We start from the raw sequence: 21474 nt of genomic DNA on the forward strand, positions 1-21474 counted from the left end.
CCACTATTTAAATATTAATTACACAATACTTAGACACACAATGTATGTATGTGTGAAATATTTGCAGCAAATACTGCCTATTTCTTCCACATGGCTGGTTCAAAATGTATTTAAATATCTGCTCCACATTCAATTAAGAAATTAAATGTGATGGACCAAACCTTGTAGGCACAGAGTCTTTCATACTAACATTGGACAAGATACAAATAAACAAAAATGCTAATAAAAACAGCAAGTCTTTGAGTCCCAAGTAAAATTCCAGTCAAATTATTGCATCCACAACCCAGTCTACACAGGAATCTGGGATTCTGACCTGTCAGGAGCCAGCAGCAGCTGCAAGACAGCTCCTCCCTCTTGCATCTGTTGTGTCACTGCCAAGACAAGCAGTCAGCCCACACTACTTTGGTCTCTTTTTGAAATTGTTCATATAATCTTTAAAGGTCCTTTCAATGTTGGGCACTTGATAGTTCTGTGCTGCGTATATGCCAGTGGCTGTTCCCAGCAGCAGTCCCAGGATGGCAGAGGAACGTAGCTTGGCCACCACATAACCGGCCAAAAAGCCCTTAAGGAATGGAGATCCCAACACAGAGCTCCCCTTTAAGAACAACAAAGAAGTAAACAATTCACCAACACAAAGTCATAGGATGAAAAAACAACACAAAATTAAAATAAGCTGACCAGGGTTTAAACTTATTTACATGATCATGATCATAGTTATATTTAATAACTTATTTTTACCTGGATATTACTAAATTATATTCAACAACCAGTCAATGCCAGTATACAGGTACACAAGAGACAGGGGCTTCCATCAGCAGCTTCAATTTCTGTTATAAATGTTTAAAAACTTGCCTGAGGAATTCCTGCGGACACTTCGTTCTCTATTCGCCTCTGGATCTCCTCCAACTGGTTTTTGAGCTGCGTGAGATCTTTCAACTGTTTCAGAGGATCCTAAAATAATAATAAAAAAAACTTTATTGACTCTGAATTTGAAAACAGTGTACACCCACACTTACTGAACATTCCTAGCAAAGAGCGACGAATCAAACACCTACTGTACACAGTTGTGGTACTAGCAGTAGTTAGCCAGTTCAGTGACCGACTGATTACATTTAGAAGTCATCCTGGCCCCGCTAATATCATTTTAACATGGAGCTAACCGCTGCCGGGGGGAACTGTGTTTTTCGTATCCTTCTAACTCTTGCTGTCATCTGACACAGCACGTGAAATTAATACATTTAAACTCAGACCACAGCCACACTTACTAACCTTGTCATCCGCCATTTTTGCTCAGTGAGTTGATCAGCTGTCGGCTCATAAGCCTGAGCAGCCGCTTTAGCTCGATTAGTATGGTCTGATACGCGAAATACATTAAACTTGAATTTATTTCACATTTTTAATGAGAGTATCATGCCCAATGTACTTGCACATATAGGAGAGCGAATATTTTTTTGTCTATCCATATTATTAACATAGTCAAATTAGCGTTGCTATTCAACGAGGATTCATGGTGGTTTGTTTTCTGTCTGTATAATTATTTCTGTGTACACGCATAGTTCGTAATTATACAAAGCATGCCACCAATCATACATGTTGTGGTACTTTTAGAGGCTTTTAACAAACTGCGCCAACTTGTGGCCTCTACTCTGAAAATACATAGAACGCAAGCGTATTTTCACGTGTCAAAAACGTCTCCAGTGATTGGTCGAGGCCTGTTTATTCCGGCATTTGATTGGGTGATGACCATAGCAACAAACCGCCATATTTTTTCCACAAGACGATAAGAAACGAATCGACTTTATAGCTTTACAGACGTTTTAGGCCTCAGTTATTTTTCTCCAAATATGAATCATAGTCAGATTTTAGCTCTAACTGTCGTCGATGCAATGCTCGACCTTTTCCGGTGATTTCGGAGCAGTTTCTAGAGCCTCGGGCCGTCGTAGGTAAGGCTTCAATAAGAAGGCATTTCATTGGATAGCAGCTAGGCAGTGCAGGCAGTATGAACACACGCCATTAAACCTGCTTTTAAAGCAGGGAAGGACTAGTATCTGTATCTTGATAATGATTTGGTGTAGTCTGCACTGTGCTGCATGCACGGTTAGATGTCAATATCTTTGTGCAGTGTTGTTTGAACACTGCACAAAATAGACATACGATTTCTATAAGTATGTTATGTTCACCAGCTGAGATAGATACAGTGAACCTCAGTTGTTCATTAGCAGCAGTAACCCTGCAACATCATGCCCAACACCTATCATCTATATTAGTCTGTTAATTCTATCTATAATTATATAGTACAATGGTAACTTTGACCCTCAAATTGTTAATCCCCTTTTGGTGTGATCTGACAACACTCCTGCAGTGTAGTAAGCCTACTATAAACAACACATTATTTTGTCCTAGAAAACATGGAGAAAGTGGACGCTTTAGAGGTTGTAAAAGTGACTGAAGAAGTGGAAAGCACTTACAACCAAATGGAGCAGACTACCCCAAAGAAAAGGAAGAACAAAGCTCAAGAAGACAGTGTTGAGAAACCCAAGAAGCCCAGGTAATGTTCTCTACCCCGCAACGTAGAGTGAATACCTATGACAGTACTTTAAACCCTTGAAAAAAGGTCATATCTCTCCTTAATTGTCCACATTGAATTTGTTGTATATCTTAGGTCCGCCTACTTGCTGTACTACTTCGATGTTCACCAGATTATGCAGCTTGGTATCCCCAACATGCCACAATCAGAGATCAACAAGCATATCAGTGAGAGCTGGAAACGGCTCAGTGTAGCTGAGAAAAGCTACTATCTGGAGAAAGCCAAGCTGGAGAAGGAGGGCATAGATACAGTAAGCTCCATTATTATCATTATTATTGTTTTAAAAAAATGTGGTTATGCTCTACTGACAAATTCAGAATGAAGTTATCGCAGTGTAGACTGAATAACTTCTTTCAGCTTCTTCTAAAGCCTAACCCTTTATCTTGGCTGCAACTAAAATCCTAGTGTCTAATGTCAGAATGATTCTATTAAAGGCCATGAATAATGTTTTTGCTTCTCCTTCAGTCTTCTCTAAGCCCCTCCAAAGACCTGCCTGGCTTCCGGAAAATCCTTCCTAGAGCCCGTTACTTTCTCTTGTCTAAAGGCTCCTCACATCACCAGCCAGGAAGCTCTCAGTCAGAAGTGAGGCCTGAGTCTCTGGAAAGTCCAGCTGAAGGAAGCTTGTCCTCAGTCTCACTCACCCTGGAGCCCCAGTTCACACCTCTTAGCTTGACAGGAGACATGTCAATTTCTGACCGCTCCATTGACATAGCAGAGGAAACATCAGCAGCGTCTCATTCCATAGAACTCCAAGGATTGCAGCCATCCTCGTTGTCCTCCACCTCATCAAACCCCATACCTGCCACAGAAATCCAGAGCTCCACTGAAAATGAAGTCACACTGAAACCAAATGAAACAAGACAAGCTAGTACTAGTTATGGTGGGATGATGGTGCAGCAGGCACAGGGGGAAAGCACACAGGTGGTTGCCATCATACCCTCCCAGGTAAATGTTCTTTATTTTGTTTACCCGTTTATTTTTAAAAATTTAAAAAAAAATCGAATTTACCTCCTCTCTTTTATTTACTTATTCCTTTCTTACTTTAGAATTTGATAGAGTCCAAGTCCCTGGCAGGTGTCAGCCCTATGGGCCAAGTGATGATGGTTTCTGTAGGGGCCAGCATAGAGCAAAGAGCCAAACCCTCATATAAGATGGTAAACAGACATAGTATTTATCTATTCTATAGATAGTAGTTCTGTATGGAATGTCATTATTCAGTTCTTAGAAATTTGATATAAAGACATGAATTTATTTTCTTCTTTTTTGCAGTCTGTGAAGACGTACACCAGAAGAGGTCGTGGGAGGTGTCTGAATTCTGGCTGTACATTCATGTACGTCACCCGCCATAAGCCACCTACGTGCCCTGAATGTGGGAGCCACTTGGGGGGGAAATGGATACCACCTGTAAGTGTAAAATAAGCCCATATCAACATGCTACTCTTATATGTACTTGTTATGCATTAACTTTTGCCTGCATTTCTGTCTTGTGTCAGGCAAAGAGGGCACGAGATGCATCCAAGCAGTTGCCGCAGACAGCTGAAACTGAGCCCAGTGAAACCAGTCAGACTACAACAGCACCTGTTCAGGAGGGGAATGGAGATATGGGTAAAACAAACAAGCCTCGGTGCAACAAGGAAGGAAGAGTTCAGCGGGGCTCTAGAAAGCAGCATGCATCTTCACCTCGAGTGCCACCAGAGGGCAGCAACACTAAGCCTCACGCTCAAATGGAGTAAGTGTTGCTGCTATAATCTGTGACTGGGCACATGAGATATTTACTGTGCTCAGTCTGATGCATAAACATCTGGAGTAATGCTGTGTAAAGTGTAGAATGTCCACACTGTATACATATATAATTGTATTTTTTGTGGGTTGTCGAAGGAGGTGTTCATTGTATGTTGTGTTTTGATAATAGTGTTTTTCTTACACCATTAAATAGGCAAGTGAAAGACAATTTGAAAAGTGCCATAACCCAAGTTCCGGACAGAACTCCTGCTGCTGTGCAAAAGAGGCCTGTGAGACCCATCCTTCCTGCCTGCCCTGCCACAGGTGAAACGAAACACATCTGTGGGACCTGTTGTTGTCACGAGTTAAAATAAGCCTTTGGATTTACATCTGTGCTTGTGTTTTAGGTCGGACTTTGTTTCAGATCATAACTGTCCCACCTGACAAAGGAAAATTACAAGGTGCATACAACAAGTCATGCACAGGTAGGTTTGAATTATTCTGTTTACATGTGTATGAAACTGTAATCTTTTGCTTTGTGTTTTGAATGCAGTTTCACTACATGTAGGTCCTGTGTTTATGGTGTGCAGCAGCACCTTTTATTATTAGACAGTGGTCGTGGTAAAGCACACAGATTATGTGACTGCTTTCTGAGTTTTGTTTTCTTTCATTTGTTGTGGTTGTGGTTCTATCCGCAGTGCCTCGAGAAAGTTTCTCAGGTCTGAAACCCAGCACTTTAAAGCAACTTGGCCAGACGGTGCTAACAACCACAGTCGATCAGGTGCGCACGTATGAAAAAACTCACACAAACAGAGACCATGAAAATTCAGATTTAATATGTTTCCACACCTTATGCGTGTCTTTCCATAGGACCTAGCACACAGAAGCCAGCCTGTGTCTTCACTGACTGATAGGAGAATGAATATCTTGTCAGTTGTGCCTTTCAAACAGCACACAGTTTCCAGCTTTGTATGTATATCCTTTGCTTTGACATTTTTTTACTTGATTACATTCAGTGTTTAAAAGTGTAGTGTTTCCTCTAGATGTTTCTTGATATTTGTGTAATTCATGCTCTCCTCCATTCTCTTAGGACCTCGGATTGTCCACAGCACGAGGCAAGGGTCGGTGTAAGAACCCAGCTTGTGACTATATGTACAAGAACAGACACAAACCTGCGGTGTGCCCTAAATGTGGCTGGGAGCTGACCCAGAAGAAGGAAACAAAGGTGAGGGAGACCTTACATCCTCTAGATTTTTCTTTTTGAAGCACAGATACTAGTAGCGCTGTTATTTGCACATTTTGACATTATAATCTGTCCAATGTAATTATTGAAATAAGATAATAAACTTCGATGTACATTTACCTCATAACTAAGACACATTTTTCCACAACACTTAATATGAGACAATGTGCCTTTTTCTTCTTGTGTTTTTTTTTTGCAGTCAGAGACTTTGCTGGATCCATACCAGGCCCTGAGTCCGGCTCAAAAAGACATTCAGCGCCAAAATACTCTACAGCTACTACGGAGTACCCTGCAGATTCCAGAGAGTGAGACTGAGCTTCAGGAAACATTGACCCTCATCCAGGAGCTCAACAGTCTCCAAATAGTCTTGGTTCAGCCAAGTGACCAAGAGCAGGAAAACTGCACTGAGACACTTGTTGAGTCTGGGTGGCCTCAGTTTTATGAATCGGCTGCTACACATTGTGGCCTGTGCAACTATCCTCTGTTTAAAGGAGGTCAGAGGTGAGAAGGTGTATTGGCTTCTTTGTTCCTTGACGTGACAAAATTGAATAATTATAATCTTTTTTATTATATTAATACTAGTATTTTGGTTCCCTAATGTTGCTATATTTGTTGATTTTAGTACTGTTGCTGGCCAGGAGGACTGCTGGGTGCTCACTGAAACACTGATGCAGACGGCCTCTCTCCAGCTTAAAGTGTGCCTCAACGTTCACTGTCTGGCCCTGCACAGCTTCACTGACCTGCATCCAGGTAACAGATGCATTCAGTCTACTCACTGCCCTCTGCTGTCTAGTCAGAGGTACACAGTACTTGTGTTTACACATATCATGCTTAGATTGCTCCAAAATAAAGGCCAAATATGGTGATAATCTGTGTGTCATGTGCGCATTACATCTACTAGGATTTCAATAAATATTTCTGCTCCTCTTTTTCTGCTACTCCAATGCTCATTTATTGACATGTTCTTATGGCATATTTTGATAGCAAAATGCAAGAGAATCATGCTGTCATGCAAAAGTTATTATTTATTTAACAGTAACACTCAGTCCTTTAGTAGCTTCTCACACATTTTTCTCTAATTTACATGGCAAGGATCACAAACAACAATATTTTGCTTGTGTAATCATGGTAACGGTGATGCTCAGTCACAGTGTATAAGGTGCATAAAAAACAGCTTGGCCTGAGGAGGATTTTTTTCAACTGTCGTTGGCTTTTAGCCAGATTTGAATAAAACCGTTGATTCTTTTTTTTTTTTGACAGGTTTGTTTAACATTGGGAACAGGCTGCTTGTGAGTATTGATCTGTTCCTGAAGCTCAGGACCACCATCAAACTGGGCAAAACCCCATCTGAAGCAGCCAGGACTCTGCTAGACCACGTCCTCAATCATCCTGGTACATATTGATTCTCCATACAGTCCTGTATTTCCAAAAATACATATTTACCTGAGCTGCAGGAGGTTGACCGTGACGCCTCCTTGTCATGTGTTTAAGTGATGCTGTTAATGCAGACATCAGACATCAATACTGTGTTGTTTGAACCATGTAACTAGGAGCACTACATGAAAAACATTAAGTTGATCTAGAGTGACCAATTGTTGCAGATATTATGGTTACACAGATTAAAATAATCAATAATACTCTATATTTCCTGTACATTATGTGGCACCTTGTTTTTCTGACCCCTTTCCCCCCAGAATGATATTGAGGCTGACTTTTATTTATTTGTGTTAAGTCCGTTGACTTTTAGGATGAATTTTCATAGAGTCTGTCTGTGTTTTTGCTTCAGTCCATTCTCTCAGTCCAGATGAATCATCTCGCATCCAAGAGCTTCTCCTGAGTGGCTACTGGGCCTTTGAGTGTTTGACAGTACGAGACTACAATGATATGATCTGTGGCATTTGTGGTATTGCACCAAAGATTGAGATTGCACAGCGATACACAAGCAATGTGCTGGAGCTCAAGAATGTGGAGGTGATAAAAATCCCTCTGTTTGTTGGTTGTTATGTGTGTGTTTTATTCCATTTAATCCACATTGACATAATCCCCTTGCAGTTCACCTGGCCTGAGTTTTCAGTCTCTGATGAGGTACATGTGGATGACTTCTGGCTGACCATGGAGAATGAGGCTATCGAGCAGGCAGCTTTCCCCACAGACATTCCCATCACACGGGTGGATGCTTCCATCATCGCTCCCTTCATACCCCCTCTGATGAGGAATAGTGCTGTCATTAACACAGAGAAGGACAAGGTCCTGGCACACATACAGCAACCTTCAGGTACACGCTTCCAAAATTTACATTCTTTCTTTGTTGTGGGTCACATAATGATGTCACACACATTGTTGACCATGAAAGTGACAATAGATTTCATCACATGTTTCAGGTGATCCATCAGTTTTGGTGCGTCTTATTCATGACGGTCAGCTGAGGCTTGACAAAATTGAAGATCACAGCGAGGACGAGTTGAGAGCCATTCTGGAGCGCTGCAGGGCGAGCATTACCCCAGGCTCCACCAAGGTGTGTTTGTTGTCTGGCTGTATATGAGGGAAGGAGCGAGAGAAAGAGGGCGGAACGGGCCTTTATGCTCATGATGCTTTCACATTGTTTGCTTTTGTATGTACATAAGGCTACATGGTCAAGCAGTGGTTAGCACTGACAGCTCACAGCAAGGTTTTGTTCAAACCTACCAGGCCCTGAATGAGTGTGAGGGAGAGTGTGAGTGAATAGTTGTTTATCTTTGTGTGTCTATGTGTGAGCCCTGTGATGACACCCACAACTATATGTTGATATGTTGATGTTAACACTAGAACTTGAATATGGTTGCTGGGGCAGAAACACCAATCATGTGATAAGTTTGTGGTTTAAAGAACAGAAAATCCCCCTTCCCTCATCCTAATGACCCAGTGTCTTGCTTGAGGGTATTTCATTATTTCAAGATGTTTTGCATGTGAGCTTTACTTTAGTTAGAAAGACCAAATTTTATATCTGTTTATTTTGCATTTTCTCCTGTGTGTGTGGAGGTTTTTATTGCTAAAGTTCACTCTTCTTCTGTGGTAGACTGAGCTGCTGGCTTCTCTGGTCTCGCTGTACACACCTGTTCATAGTGGCCTGTCCACTGCCTCTGACCCACCTCCTCATCTCACTGCCGGCAAGCTGTCCAAGGTCTGCCCCCACAAGGTAAAAACAGCAGCCCTCAAACATGTAAATTCATTCATCATAAAGTCCATCAAATTGTGTTACATCCATTGTAGCAAAGCAACAGTTATATATGAAAACATGATATGTTTTAAATTGAAAATGTAAGTGTCCTTTATGTGTTAGAAAGCATCATTTTTTTTCTCCCTAGGTGATGTGTGGCTCTAAGTACCTGGTAAGAGGAGAGACGGCTCGAGACCACGTTGATTTGCTGCTGTCCTCTCATCACTGGCCTCCGGTCTATGTTTGTGACTGTGCCCGAAATGTGGCGCTCTGCACAGACTTGCAGTACCCAGAACTGGCAACCCAGATGTGGGGCAGGAACCAAGGCTGCTTCTGCGACCCCTTTGAAAAGCCAGAGGTGGGTGATTATTACTCTAACTTTGTTATGTGGTAAGGGACTCAAATCTTTCCCGGTGAAATGTTTACATTTTTATTGTCATGAAGTTTTATTTCAGCCTCAGTGTGTGCCTGCATCAGACGAACTCTCCTTTTCCTTTTTCAGTTTGTGTCATGTGCTGAGTTGCAGGACCAGCCGTACAGTGCTGATCTGTCCTTAGCAGCAGAAAACCAGCACGTCCACCCAATCACTAAGTCCACTTCTTGCTGGCTGGTTCATCCTCCAGCAGCAGCTCAGGAGTCTACCACTCCAGAGCACCACTCCATGGTCCTCTGCAGAGACCTGGAGCCCTACACGAGCCTGGTGGCTGAGCTGGACACGGAGAAGGAATGGGAGCCTGACAAAGCAGCAGAAAAGAATGACGAAGCAGATCTATCTGAGGACTGTTCATCAGTGATCCATGCACGGAAACAGCCTGTAGTTTTTAACAACACAGCTTATTACTACCTGTACAACCGTTTGGTAGATTTCCTCACTAGCAGAGACATTGTGAGCCAGCAGATCAGCCAGGTTGTGAAGGCCTGCCAGCCTGGAGAGGTGGTGATCAGAGATGCTCTGTACCGGCTGGGAGTGGCACACATTAACACAGAGAGAGAGGAAGATGATGGGAGTGAGATGGAGGCACAGGCACACAAAGAAGGAACAGAGACATGTGAGGATGTCCTGCTAGAATAAAAAAAAATGTTGAGGCCTGGTTACATTCCCAAACCAATACTATTATGTGGGCTAGTAAAACTGTCCTGGCCGAGTTGCTGAAACAGCAAAGGCATTATAAAGTAACAACAGTGCATTATGTGTGATCTCAGTGAATCTTTGCAGTAGGAAATGTAACTGCAGATATTTTAATAAACAGTATTAAATATAGCACTGCATGTGATCATGCGAGTCAGAGTTTAAGGTGCAATGTAGTATGTCCACACAGTGCAAACTTTGTGATAGAAGCTCACAAACTGTATATGTTAGGATAAGCCCTAACTGGTGACAGAGCAGAACAGTTCTGGAGGGTACTGTAATATGGAGGGAGAAGACTTGTGCACATTCAGCTATTCAATGCGAGATTACGTTTGGAAAAGTGGACCTTATTGCAGTGCATATGGATAATGCAGTGTGATCTGTTATATTTACTGTGGACTATATACTAACAGAAAACAAGACCATTTAACCATAATAGAAAGTGTGCTTTTAAGTGTCAATCAACAAGATGCAGAATGTTAGAGTGATCATTTAAAATGACTGAAAGAACAAAATGTTTGTTGGTTTGCTTTGTTTTTGTTATTTTTATCACCAACCTGTCCTTCAAATGAATCAGTGCTTTCCTCTGACTTGAAGAATGTAAGCAGCTACTTACCTTAAATCTGAATATTTAATCATTAGTTATATGGTGTATTTATTAATTTGATGTCTCTCTCCAGAGACATATCTCCTTTTTTTTTTACCTTGCAGCTGTCACATGTTGCCTTTTAGACTGATTATTTTAACAAAGTTCATTTGTAATGTGTTAAAGGACCTTTGCTTAAAGGTAGGGTAGGAGATTTTGAAAACTCAGTGAGAGTCAGCCAGATTTTAAAAGTAAACACACGCCCCGTTCTCTCGGAGCTCATCCCGAAGCCACGCCTCCCAACCAGTCTGTGACTTCGGCCATCATGCACGTACCTCTCTGGTGACAACCAGCCAATACTCCGTGCAGGTGCGCCTCATAGGATTGGCTGATGTTTTTAGCGTTTTATAGCTTCCACAGATGATTAATATTCTTTTTTTTAAAGCGAAACTGCCGAACTAATTGGTTGCTATTGGATTGTAATGAGATATTACACTAATTTAATAAAAAGTGCATCAGAATGAAATCTCCTACCCTACCTTTAAAAAGACAATGCATTTGGTATGCTTAACACCACAAAATACTTCAGAGGTTACTTTAGGATAGTTGTAGTGCTTTGCATTTACAGTAAATTTAAGGATTGGTAAGAGACACCTGTCTGTTAAAAGACCAGAGCATATATGTACTCACTGTAAAATGCTAATATAACAAATAAATGCAAGCAAACAATGTCCCCCAGCCATTTGTTTGACACATTGTCCATATTGTCAGTATTAACTTTGTTTTAATTTTGTCCTGCAAATAACATGACATTTTTTTCAATAGTTTTTTTTTTTTTAATTTAAGGTGATAAGTCCCTGTTTTAGAATATATTACACATCATTTGTTTGTAAAGTATTTGTTCTCCACTCAGTGGTTTCTTTGTCAGATCTGCTGAGCAAGCTAGTTACCATAAAAAAGGCCTAAAAATATGCCTTCTTCATATTAAGTTAAAAAAAGGAAGGAAGTGTCTGTTCTGGACAAATATGACCAACACAAGCATTTATATACATCAGGCATTTTTACAGTTTATCATAAATGTTTTACATAAAAAAATACAGTAGTAGACTCTTACAAGGAATGTCAACACTAGAGCTGGGAAATGTTTGTGCTGCGAATAATAACATCATTAAAATGTCAAGTGCTCTTTTTGCCACAGTTACCAGAAGATGTCTGTAAAACAGAGTCTTACACAGAAAGCGGGGCGCCTCAGACTCTGCTAGTGTCTTGATTGACAATCAAAAAACGTTGTGGACTTAAAACTGTCTGAAAACGGTGAGCTAAAGAAAGAAGTGTGACTGTAACCGAAACCACACAAAGGAGGAAAAACCTTGTGGCTTTCTGTAGCTTCAGCGACAGACGAATACTTCCCCACAAAGATTTCATGAGTTGCGCAATGTTGACATACTGTGGGAAATGTTCCAAAGAAAATGTAAGATTGCAGGACCAGTAAGAAACAGGAAGCGAGGAGAGAAAACAATGTAAGCCGCACAGCTTCTGTCAGCACAGAGGGAGATGATCATTTCAAGAGTTTCAATGATAAAGCTTTATTAAACACCTCCGTTTTTCAGTGACTTCTTTTGCAGCCTTTCCATTGATTGAGTGTCTCTCAACACACAACACATACGTGAAATATTGATTACTATTCTACAACATTCCAGCCAAAATAAAGGTAATTCTTGATCCATGAGATATATATATATATGTACATTATAAGACATCTCACTTGTGTTTCATTCAGATGCAAGCACACTAAAATTCCTGAAATCACACAGATTTGCAGTCTGTATCTCACATAGCTTATACAGTATGTAATACTAAAGTCTCATACAGTTGGCAGTGTAGGCTGACTGCTACATACAGACGTTGTTGAAGCTTTCGTCTCATCTAACTCTGCAGGAAATGAGAAGAATACGCACGCAAACAAAAGAAAAAAATAAAACACGTTCACATTGTCAGACATCTGATCCATAATGGATCCACAGATTTCCCTGCTCAGTTCAGCTGTATTCCCTGCTCCCAAATCACACTGAACACTGGTAAATAAAGAAGTGGACCAATCACATGCTGCTACAGACTGACAGTTACTGTAAGTGTGTCACAAGAAGGGTGCAGCTATGACCGAAGCACAGAAGGGAAAACAACACGCTCATTCATCACCTTGTCTACGGCTGCTTTAGCATGTTTGAAACAGGGGCGGAAGAAAACATTTGCACTTAAGATGTTCAATTAAGATGATGGTGCAGAAAGATGGGTAGCTGGTAAGTGCAGTGTTTGTGACTGCTTGGCTGCTTCCTCTGAGAAACCATAGATGTAATAAAGTGATGAAAAGGAAGTGAACCTGCTGACAAAAAGGACTTATATCTCCACAAAGACGAGGCTCTCATCAGGCAGTAATAAACATTGTAATAATCCTGGTGTACAGTAAATAAATCAGAACACACACAAAAGAACGCTTGAGTAGATTCTCCCCTGGATAAACAGATTACCTCAAACTAATAACAGATGGACAGATAAACAGTGATATTTAGGATAAGGAACAGCTTTGAATGTTTGTGTGGTTTGTTGTTTGTACGTTTCCTCCTTTCATGCCTGCAGTCGGTGTTAGACGTGGCAATTTCTAGTCATGGTCTGCAAAAGAAGCAAGTCACATGCTTGCTGCAGCTGCTTGTCTGTCTGGAGAACAGGCACAACAGGCAAAAAATAGCTGAGACGGCGACTCTGCGGCTCTCCGGCAGTTCACACGAGCCATGGTGCTTTGGCCACGAACTACAGCTGATCCTGTTTTTTTCCTGATGCTTGTTGATGACTGATTGATTTATGGACTGATTGGTGGTTAGAGCTTTTCAACAAAACTGGTAGTTGTTGGTCTTCATCAGAGGCTGCTCCTCTTCTTCGTGGTCACAAGACTGGTCACAGGGGCTGTCGTAGCACTTGGGCTCATCACACACTTCACCCTCCGTGACCTGCTGCTGCTGCTGCTGCTGCACATTCTGGTAGATTAGCTGTGGAGAGGCATCATAAAGCTGAAGGGATATGATCCAGTCAAGCCAAGTGTATGTTTTACCTGATGAGATCTGATATCTGTTGTCTCTCTGGGAGATTTAAGTGAAAATAAAACAGAGTTTCCCGAGGACATCACTTGCTTTATTCTCTGAACAGTTTGGGTGGAGCAATACTGGAAAGACTACACTCTGCTTCATAATAACCCACCTGTTCCTGCTCAGGTTGATCCCCGAGTAGTCTTTCTAGCATCTGGCTGATTTTGCTAAACGTTGGACGTTCTGTAGGTTCCAGTTTCCAGCACATCTTCATGATCATGTAACTAAAAGAAAAGTGGTGTAAACAACACTTAAAATCTTTAACAGACAAAAACATTCACTCAGTGTGAAGTCAAGAATCTTGTTAAAAACTAAACTGGACAGATGGGTAGAGCCTTCTGGAGGTGGTGACGCAGTTTGATAAGAGACTTTTTCATAAGAACCCCTGCCCCTCCAGTCTCATTTTGCTGCCGTGAAATAGCAGTTACATGGCTTCCTAGCTTCCAGATCATGTGGCTAACAGGCAGAACTGAGGCCTGACTCACAGCAGAACAACAGATGATTAGGCCCTGACTCAGATTCAGTCCCCTCCATTTCCACAGTGCAGTTATTCCGGGTGGTGTGACAGCCACGCCGAATCAACGCACACAGATGTTAGTCTGAGGGAAAAACGCTCCCTTTATTTTCTCATTTGGGCAGCCTGTTACATTTGGACTTTAGACTTGTTAAGTTTTGGGGTTAGGAGATAACCCAAAGCAACTAAATACAAATCAGGAATAATGGAGGTGCTTTCATGAGGTTACTTCATGTGTCAGTTTCAGATGTTTGATAGGCTGGAAGACTGCAGAGGATGAAAAAGGACCTTTGTTCAGCTGTGACGAACATTTTTGGAAGTATGCTGTTTGAACTCTCTGATGTTAAAACCAACTTTCTCTTTTTTTCTGTACAAATCCATCATTGTTGTTGCTTCCAATATCTTTAATGTTAGAATCACTGCTTGTTATCAGCTGGTCTCGTCGGTTAGCAAGCATAAACACAACATTACTACCACTACTGCTCGCAGTCTGATAAGCTGAGCACTAACATCTTACCAGTTTATGAAAAAAGCAACTATTAGTATTGGCTCAATTGTAAAAAACCCTGCTGATAGTCACTTGATACTCCAGTAAAACTCAACTGATAATCAGGTGACACTACACAGAGTATTACCATTGGCAGGACAAAATAAAGTGTTAAAAAAGAAAGTGTGTGTGTGTGTGTGTGTGTGTGTGTGTGTGTGTGTGTGAAGAGCAAACACCAGGCTTCATGATGCTGCAGCTTACATCTCTGGTGGAGCAAAGTCAGGCTGGGACATTTGGTAGCCGCGCTTCACCATCTTGTAGAACCTGGAGTCGACAGCCATGTTCGGGTATGGGCTCTTACCTATTAGACAGTCACATGTTTTTTAGGTTTTAAGCAAGCAAATCACAAAAGAAATGTGAGTAAATATAGAAGATGTGAGATGCTCTGACCTAAAGAGAAAATCTCCCACAGGAGAATTCCGTAGGACCAAACATCGCTTTGGACCGTGTAGACACAGTCAAAGATACTCTCTGGAGCCATCCACTTCACTGGCAAACGTGCCTTTTAAACACACAAAGAGATTTTCAGATAATCTCCAACTCATGTCATATAAATAAATATCTTCTTTTTAATCTACTCAAATACGTACATTGCCCTTCACCACATAGTTGGAGTCATTCATGATGTCTCGTGCCAAGCCAAAGTCACAGATCTTCGCCTCCCTGCGGGTGGTCAAGAGGACATTCCTCGCAGCCACATCTCTGTGAATACACTGCACAGACACACACACACACAGTTTGTCTTTGGCATAGTCAAAATGTCTCGATGTGGCATGGCAGATAATGGTTGAATACAATGGAAAAACTAAGATGACAAGAATGTAATGGGAAATACCCAACATAACCCCCACATCAGTGATTTCACACTCCACATTTTGAATGTTCTATGAAAAGTTAGATTCTCTATTTTTCTATAAGCAGCAGCTTCTGCTGTTGTGTTTTTGTAATAGATGTAGACCGTTCAGGTAAGATTACTCACATTTTTGGATGCCAGAAAGTCAAGGCCCTGAGCTACTTGAAAGGAGAACCTCAGCAGGTCATCAATGTCCAGCGGCCAGTTGCCTGTCTCTTCACACACAGTATCTAGACCAACAATCACAGAGATACGGTGAGGGTCAGGAAGTGATGTTTTCTGTTGAGGTTTTGTTGAAGCTCACCTTCAGTTGATTCCATACTTGGCAGCTGGCTGGGTCTCATCTCCAAGTAACTGCTGGAAACTGTGCTGGAGATGCCACTGTCACTGTTAGATGGGGGAAAAAAACACATCAAGAACAGATGAGGACGAGTGAGTGGATGTTGTTCAAGCATCACCAGACAGCATGATAAGAGATCTACCTTCGGATGAACTGCTTCTGATTGCAGATGTTCTTGTAGTCATTAGAAGTCTCAGTAATGTCAGGAATATTCACAACAAAGTTTACAAACGTCTCTGCCTTCTGGTGAAGAAAGTTCAGGAGGTCACCGAGGCTGCAATACTCCGTGATCACAAGCACTGGTCCTGATGAGGAAACACACTATGTTACGGCTCTTCACACACATTTGCATGCAAATTACTTTGTTACGCTTGATTTTTTTATTTCTTTCCTCTCAAATTTTCATGAACGTGCTTTTACAACATTTTGCTGCCTGACCTCCATATGTGCAGGCCCCCAGGAGGTTGACGATGTTCTTGTGGTGTCCCAGGTGGCTCAGGATCTTCAGTTCAGACATCAGAGCCTCCCTCTCATCCGAATGGGCACGGGCTGCAGACAAACAATGCCATCCAATCATCACTGACTGATAACACCATGTTTGTGGCGCCATGTTTTTTAAATGCCTAAATCAGATGTTTTTGTGTTATCTGGAACTAGTTTTAGCTTTGCTAGTCAGTCTGACTTCAGTGTGTAGACACAAATCTCTCTGTTAAATTGTAGATCTTTACCTTTTAACATTTTGACAGCCACGCGCATCACATTGTCCTCCATTCCCAAACCGTAAGCTGTGGCCTCAACAACCTTTCCAAAAGCACCTGCACCCAGAATCTTCCCTGTGGGGAGAAACCTCAAAGTCTAACCTCAAACTCTTATTCAAATATGTGATGTAATATGTGAATGCTGATGATGTCAGCAGGTTAAAAACACAAACCTAATTTGAGCTTGTCGCGAGGGAACTCCCACTTCTCATTGTACGGCAGCTGAGTGGGGTCAATGAAGGTGTAGTTGTTGCCATCTCTTGCCTCAATGATCTTCCAGCGGATCTCATACCTGGGTTTCTGAAAGAAAAAAAAAAGGGTAAAAGAAAATGGCCGTTAATAGAAAAGCATTACTTTGTGGTGGATACACTTTAAAAAGGGAATTGTACCTGTTTGTATTTGTAAAACAGAACAACCAACAGCACCAGGAGGATGGCCAGAATGCCTGCTGCTCCAGTCAGAGTGGAAGTAAACAGCTTGTCTGCCCAATCAGAGAGAGATCAATATTATTACTAACATACTTTGATTGATAAAGCCTGCCTATGTGACATACGAGCTGATGATGCGGAGTCAAAAAAAATGTAATATAGCATTAGCATATTTTAAGAAAATACTGAAAAAATGCAAACACAATGCAACAAATAACTGGATGTGTGAAGAAACTCTCACCAGAAACCTCCATGGCAAAAGTGTCACTGCTGACACCAACTACATTAAAAGCCACACACTCGACCGTCATCCTCCGGCTGGAGGGCCCCACAGTGAGGACGCTCTCCACCTCCACAGCCCCATACTCCTCCCTCTGGACCTCCACTGTAGGGGCCTGGAGCGGGATTGCCATCTGCAGCCCTGTGGTGTTCTCATTGCACCTGTCTCACACACACACACACACACAGTCAGGAAAGGTGCAGCTTACAGGAACATCAGAACCAAACTCTATAGTGCAGTTTGACTTACGTGGGTCTTATTCCAAAGCACTGATACCAGATGATTCTGGGAGCTGGATACCCAAATGAGGTGCAAGTAAGTGTGGTTACATTTTCCCATCTCACCACAGCGACAGGTCTCTCTGAAAAGCATGAATATATGAAAGGCCAATCATAAAAAGTTAGTACTTCAAACATGCAGTATATGACTGACATCTGCTCCGTCACTTACGATACATTTGTACTTGAAATGTGATGGATGCATTAGCCAGTTTGCTCTGAGCATAGAAGGTGTATTGGCCCTGTTCCTGCACGTTCATTCTCTTCAGCAGCAGGGTCGCATAGTATCTAAGAACAAACAAAAAATCCTTAAACCATAAAAAATCAGAAGTGACTCATTATGCGGTCCAGATTCAGACTGTTATGTATCATCGTTGAGTACATATTAAAAAGAGAACACCACTCTTCCCCTCTTGTAGTTTCATGACCTGAGCAAATACAATGTCCTGCCTAATTCACCCAAAATGTGCAGACAGCATTCCTTTAATACAGTTGTGTTTTTGTTCAGCTTCAAACGTGGTGTTTGTCACATCATCGGGTCTTGTCACTGTACCTGTTGTTGTATCGGATGAACTTGTACTCCTGCGTGGATGTGTTGGGAGACGTCGGGGTGTGCCACCTGTGCTCTATGATGTGGGGGTATGCTTCAATGAGCACACTGAGCTCCAGGTCTTCTCCCTCATTCACTTCCACTGAAAGACCCTTGTGAGCCAGTTTATGTGGGAGCTGGGGTGACAGCCTGATGTAGGGCTTATCTGCTCAGAAGAATCACAAGACACACTTCCAGTTATCCCTCAGTGGGTCATGCAGAAGCTTTTTTCAGTGTTATTGCCTTACCTACAACCAGCAGGTACGTGGTAGAGCTGTTCACGCCTGCTTCATTTGTACCGATGCAGGAGATGTTCCCTGTGTCTGCCAGGTCCACAGCAGGGATGCTCAGTATGCTTTGTATGTCCAGGCGATTTTCTCCACTGGAACGAACTCTCTCTTCTATCGTTGGCTTCTGAAGGTAAAACAAAAAAAGAGTCATGATCCTGATTACAGACATGAAACCTTAAATAAATTAATAAATCCTGCACTGACTGATTTGGTGTTGTATTTCCAGGTGACGTTGTAGTTGAAGTTGGGATTGTGTGTTGTGCAGCAAATCTTGAGTGGTTCCCCAACAATCCGCACATATTCATCCGTCTCCAGGAAGACATATGGAGGAAAACGAAGTCCTAGAACAAGAAAAAAAACCCCAGTGAGTGTCAAACAGGACAGCGCATATCGCTAGAAATGATTGCATGAATTATAATCATAGCGGCCGAATGGTCTCACTCTGAATGACATTGATGGAAAAGGCCTTGGAGATCCTCTCCTGTCCGTTGACCTTGGCTGTGCAGACATAGTCAGCGTTGAAGCTTGGGTGGAGGCTGTGGATGCTAATACCACTGTGCCTGGAGACTGTGAAGTTCATTCCTGGTGGCACAGTGGTGCCATTGTCCATGCGCAGGCCCAGGTCTGTGGCTGCCGGGTCAGTCAGCAGACAGGGCAGCGTAAAGTTCTCACCCTCCTTCCTCACCACCCTCAGGGACGTACTGCTGGTCCAGAACACACGGTTTGGATCTGGTGAAAGAAAATACAGGAATTCTTATTAACAGTGTTAACAAAGTGGACCTGTCCAAATCAACAGCAGTCTCACCTTTTACATAGACATGCACTGAGGAGTTCAGGTCTCGATATTGTACAGCAGTGTAAAAACACGTGTAGGTTCCGGTGAATTCTGCATCAGGATGGTCCACCTTTATCATGCGGACGTTCCCGTTGGACTTGATGTGGCGTCTGTGTTTGCGTAGCCTGGTTTGCCAGTTTACAGGCCCATCGCCCTCACACCTCAGATCCAGAGGGCTCCCTAGTCTAACCACCACCTCTGCAGTCCTCACCACCTTAGAGTTGAATTTGATCACTGGACGCCTCCAACCCGCTTAGAAACAAAAGGAGATATATATTGATCAATATGTTTGCTGATCACTAACATAATTGAAAGCGCCGCCTCTGTTTTAGTTGTTTTAGAGCTCAGATTTATTTTAAAGTAATTTTATAGATCCAAGAAGCATCCCTCTGTCTCTTATGTCTTTCAGGCATGTTGGAGAGAGTCATTTAAAAAAAGGGGCCTCATGATGAAGAACAGTACTTCCTTTGATGGCTTTGTTATGGATGCTGGTTTGTTGAAACTGGGCAGTTTGTTGCTTCTCTGTGAGAATTACTGAAATGCCTTTCCTGTTAACCTGGAGCTTTCTCACATATACCTCTGTCTCTGCACTTTCAGTCACAGTTATAAAAGTTTGGTTTAAAATCTTGAAGCAGAACTGAGATTCCATGTTCAGCAGTTTCTTTTTTTTTTCACTGCAGCATGAAAGATCTGAGAAATGAAAGGGCATTTCAAGCCATTTAGTGTTTTATTTCTGAACCTCTTCAATGACCCCAGTTACACCTCATGCCTAATTCACCAGAAAGCAAAGCTAATTCATTCAGCCATAATTACACCAAACAACAGGTGCTTTATGTGTTCAAATGCAAATACATGAAATTACAATTTAATGCTGGGTGCATGATATCCATACGTGTGATGTTTAGAGCTAAATTAAAATTGGGGTTAAGGTTCACAAGAATGACCCCCCAAAAACAACTCACGACAGCTGTCCCTGTTAAAAGACACACTGACATGCAGCAGAATAAAATCATTGCAACGTCAAAACCAGTTATGTTTTTACAATGCTGCTAAGATAATTGATCTCCTCACGCACAACCACAAGGCCTGTACACACAGTACAAATACAACACAGGACATCACACAACCAGACACTTAACACCTCAAGGAGCTCATTTTGGACTAGTACTTGCAGTCACAGCCCTTAAGGGTGACCTGATGAGGAAGCAACAAGGTGTTGTGTGTCGTTGGATTTATATAGATTTAACTAAAAAGTTACAATCTTCACACACACATTAAAGTCTATACAAGCAGACCAGAAACTGAAAAAGAAAAGAAAAATATGTTTCCATGCAGAGTCTGTTGGGCCTTACCTGAAGCAACAGAAGCCACAATCCCCAGCAACAGTGCGAGGTAGGACTGCATCCTGGACCAACTGCAAACCTGCAGTTTGAAGACTGCTTCTTGCTACAGGACTTCTTTTGATTTGTGTTGTTGGAGAAGAGAGAAATGAAGAAAAAAAACATACCTCAGAAGTCGTGCACTCACTCAATCCTCTGTTTTCGCTTCTCTTTTCTGATTGGCTAGAGCAGCTTGAAAAGAATCTAATACCTCTGCTACAGATGCAGGAGTCATTAAACAGACTACATGGAAGGTTCAACTGAAGAATAGTGTCATTACAGTTAAAATTATGGACATTTTAAAAAGTATCACTTAGAGTGAACTCACCTGCAGATGCCTTCAGCTTGATTGAGAGATATAATAAGTTCTGTGGGCTTGGAAGTTTCCAGCATCCAGAGCTGACACACAACAGTCCCTTCTTCTCCTTTCTGTTAGCCCCGGCCCTTCTTCTCCTTTCTGCTTGTTTACAGTCTCTTCGCCACACAAGTCACACAGTAACATGAAATCTCTCAGAGAGCAAGTGGTGGAGGGTGGAGGGAACTCACAACTGTGTGTGTGGTGGAGAGGCGGACCAGCATATCACGCTCTCCAAATTAATGAACCACTGCCAATTTGCAACAGAAAAATCTCAATACTCCCAAGAGATCCACAGAGGTGAGACGAATCACCTGCTGAACCATGGCGGCCAGGATTTACTAGTTAAAGCAGGGACAATGTGAGATAAGTCAGAGGGTTCTTACCTCTGGTCAGAGACAAAACAGAGAGTGAACATGGGCATT

The 21474-nt window shown here is 42.1% G+C and overlaps 3 protein-coding genes across 4 annotated transcripts; 1 reads left to right on the top strand and 2 right to left on the bottom strand.

Annotated features, from left to right (window-relative positions):
- Positions 1–380: 380 nt before the first annotated feature.
- On the bottom strand, positions 381–1307 carry LOC114443135 (SLC35A4 upstream open reading frame protein-like). Its single transcript, XM_028417066.1, has 3 exons — positions 1270–1307; positions 853–951; positions 381–595 (listed from the first exon to the last, which is right to left on the bottom strand). The coding sequence occupies exons 1-3, from the start codon at positions 1282–1284 to the stop codon at positions 398–400; spliced, it is 312 nt and encodes a 103-aa protein (XP_028272867.1). The 5' UTR covers positions 1285–1307; the 3' UTR covers positions 381–397.
- Positions 1308–1788: 481 nt separating this feature from the next.
- On the top strand, positions 1789–10748 carry hmgxb3 (HMG box domain containing 3). The gene is made up of 21 exons (XM_028417041.1): positions 1789–1943; positions 2404–2548; positions 2663–2837; positions 3053–3532; positions 3634–3741; positions 3857–3991; positions 4081–4316; positions 4524–4633; positions 4717–4794; positions 5008–5090; positions 5180–5278; positions 5400–5534; positions 5752–6053; positions 6175–6302; positions 6813–6944; positions 7339–7523; positions 7605–7827; positions 7934–8067; positions 8608–8727; positions 8897–9106; positions 9251–10748. The coding sequence occupies exons 2-21, from the start codon at positions 2409–2411 to the stop codon at positions 9818–9820; spliced, it is 3783 nt and encodes a 1260-aa protein (XP_028272842.1). The 5' UTR covers positions 1789–1943; positions 2404–2408; the 3' UTR covers positions 9821–10748.
- An 833-nt stretch (positions 10749–11581) lies between these two features.
- On the bottom strand, positions 11582–21198 carry csf1ra (colony stimulating factor 1 receptor, a). 2 transcript variants are annotated; one of them, XM_028415386.1, is made up of 22 exons: positions 21023–21198; positions 20668–20769; positions 19286–19567; positions 18922–19209; positions 18685–18821; positions 18439–18604; positions 18155–18356; positions 17774–17889; positions 17573–17684; positions 17285–17484; positions 17005–17096; positions 16789–16915; positions 16586–16690; positions 16296–16406; positions 16000–16162; positions 15822–15904; positions 15644–15747; positions 15255–15377; positions 15055–15166; positions 14866–14965; positions 13716–13827; positions 11582–13507 (listed from the first exon to the last, which is right to left on the bottom strand). In XM_028415386.1, exons 2-22 carry the CDS (start codon positions 20717–20719, stop codon positions 13349–13351), a joined length of 2946 nt encoding a protein of 981 aa, XP_028271187.1. In that variant the 5' UTR covers positions 20720–20769; positions 21023–21198; the 3' UTR covers positions 11582–13348. The 2 variants fall into 2 exon arrangements, with proteins under 2 accessions (XP_028271187.1, XP_028271186.1); XM_028415385.1 differs by having other exon boundaries at positions 20668–20772.
- Between the last annotated feature and the right edge of the window lie 276 nt (positions 21199–21474).

The sequence above is a fragment of the Parambassis ranga genome, chromosome 10 (genome assembly GCF_900634625.1).
Source record: "Parambassis ranga chromosome 10, fParRan2.1, whole genome shotgun sequence".
Lineage (NCBI taxonomy): Eukaryota > Metazoa > Chordata > Actinopteri > Ambassidae > Parambassis > Parambassis ranga.

What these genes read in the sequence shown, in the direction of transcription:
- LOC114443135 (XM_028417066.1), bottom strand. An exon ending in TGTCCGCAGGAATTCCTCAG is followed by an intron (nt 596 to 852) that starts GCAAGTTTTTAA and finishes TTGTTCTTAAAG; the next exon opens with GGGAGCTCTGTGTTGGGATC.
- csf1ra (XM_028415386.1), bottom strand. Translation starts at nt 20,719, where the DNA reads ATGCAGTCCTACCTCGCACTGTTGCTGGGGATTGTGGCTTCTGTTGCT. An exon ending in TGCTTTGGAATAAGACCCAC is followed by an intron (nt 17,485 to 17,572) that starts GTAAGTCAAACT and finishes TGTGTGAGACAG; the next exon opens with GTGCAATGAGAACACCACAG. An exon ending in GTGGGAGATTTTCTCTTTAG is followed by an intron (nt 14,966 to 15,054) that starts GTCAGAGCATCT and finishes ACTGTCTAATAG; the next exon opens with GTAAGAGCCCATACCCGAAC.
- hmgxb3 (XM_028417041.1), top strand. Translation starts at nt 2,409, where the DNA reads ATGGAGAAAGTGGACGCTTTAGAGGTTGTAAAAGTGACTGAAGAAGTG. An exon ending in GGGGGAAATGGATACCACCT is followed by an intron (nt 3,992 to 4,080) that starts GTAAGTGTAAAA and finishes GTCTTGTGTCAG; the next exon opens with GCAAAGAGGGCACGAGATGC. An exon ending in CCAAGGTCTGCCCCCACAAG is followed by an intron (nt 8,728 to 8,896) that starts GTAAAAACAGCA and finishes TTTTCTCCCTAG; the next exon opens with GTGATGTGTGGCTCTAAGTA.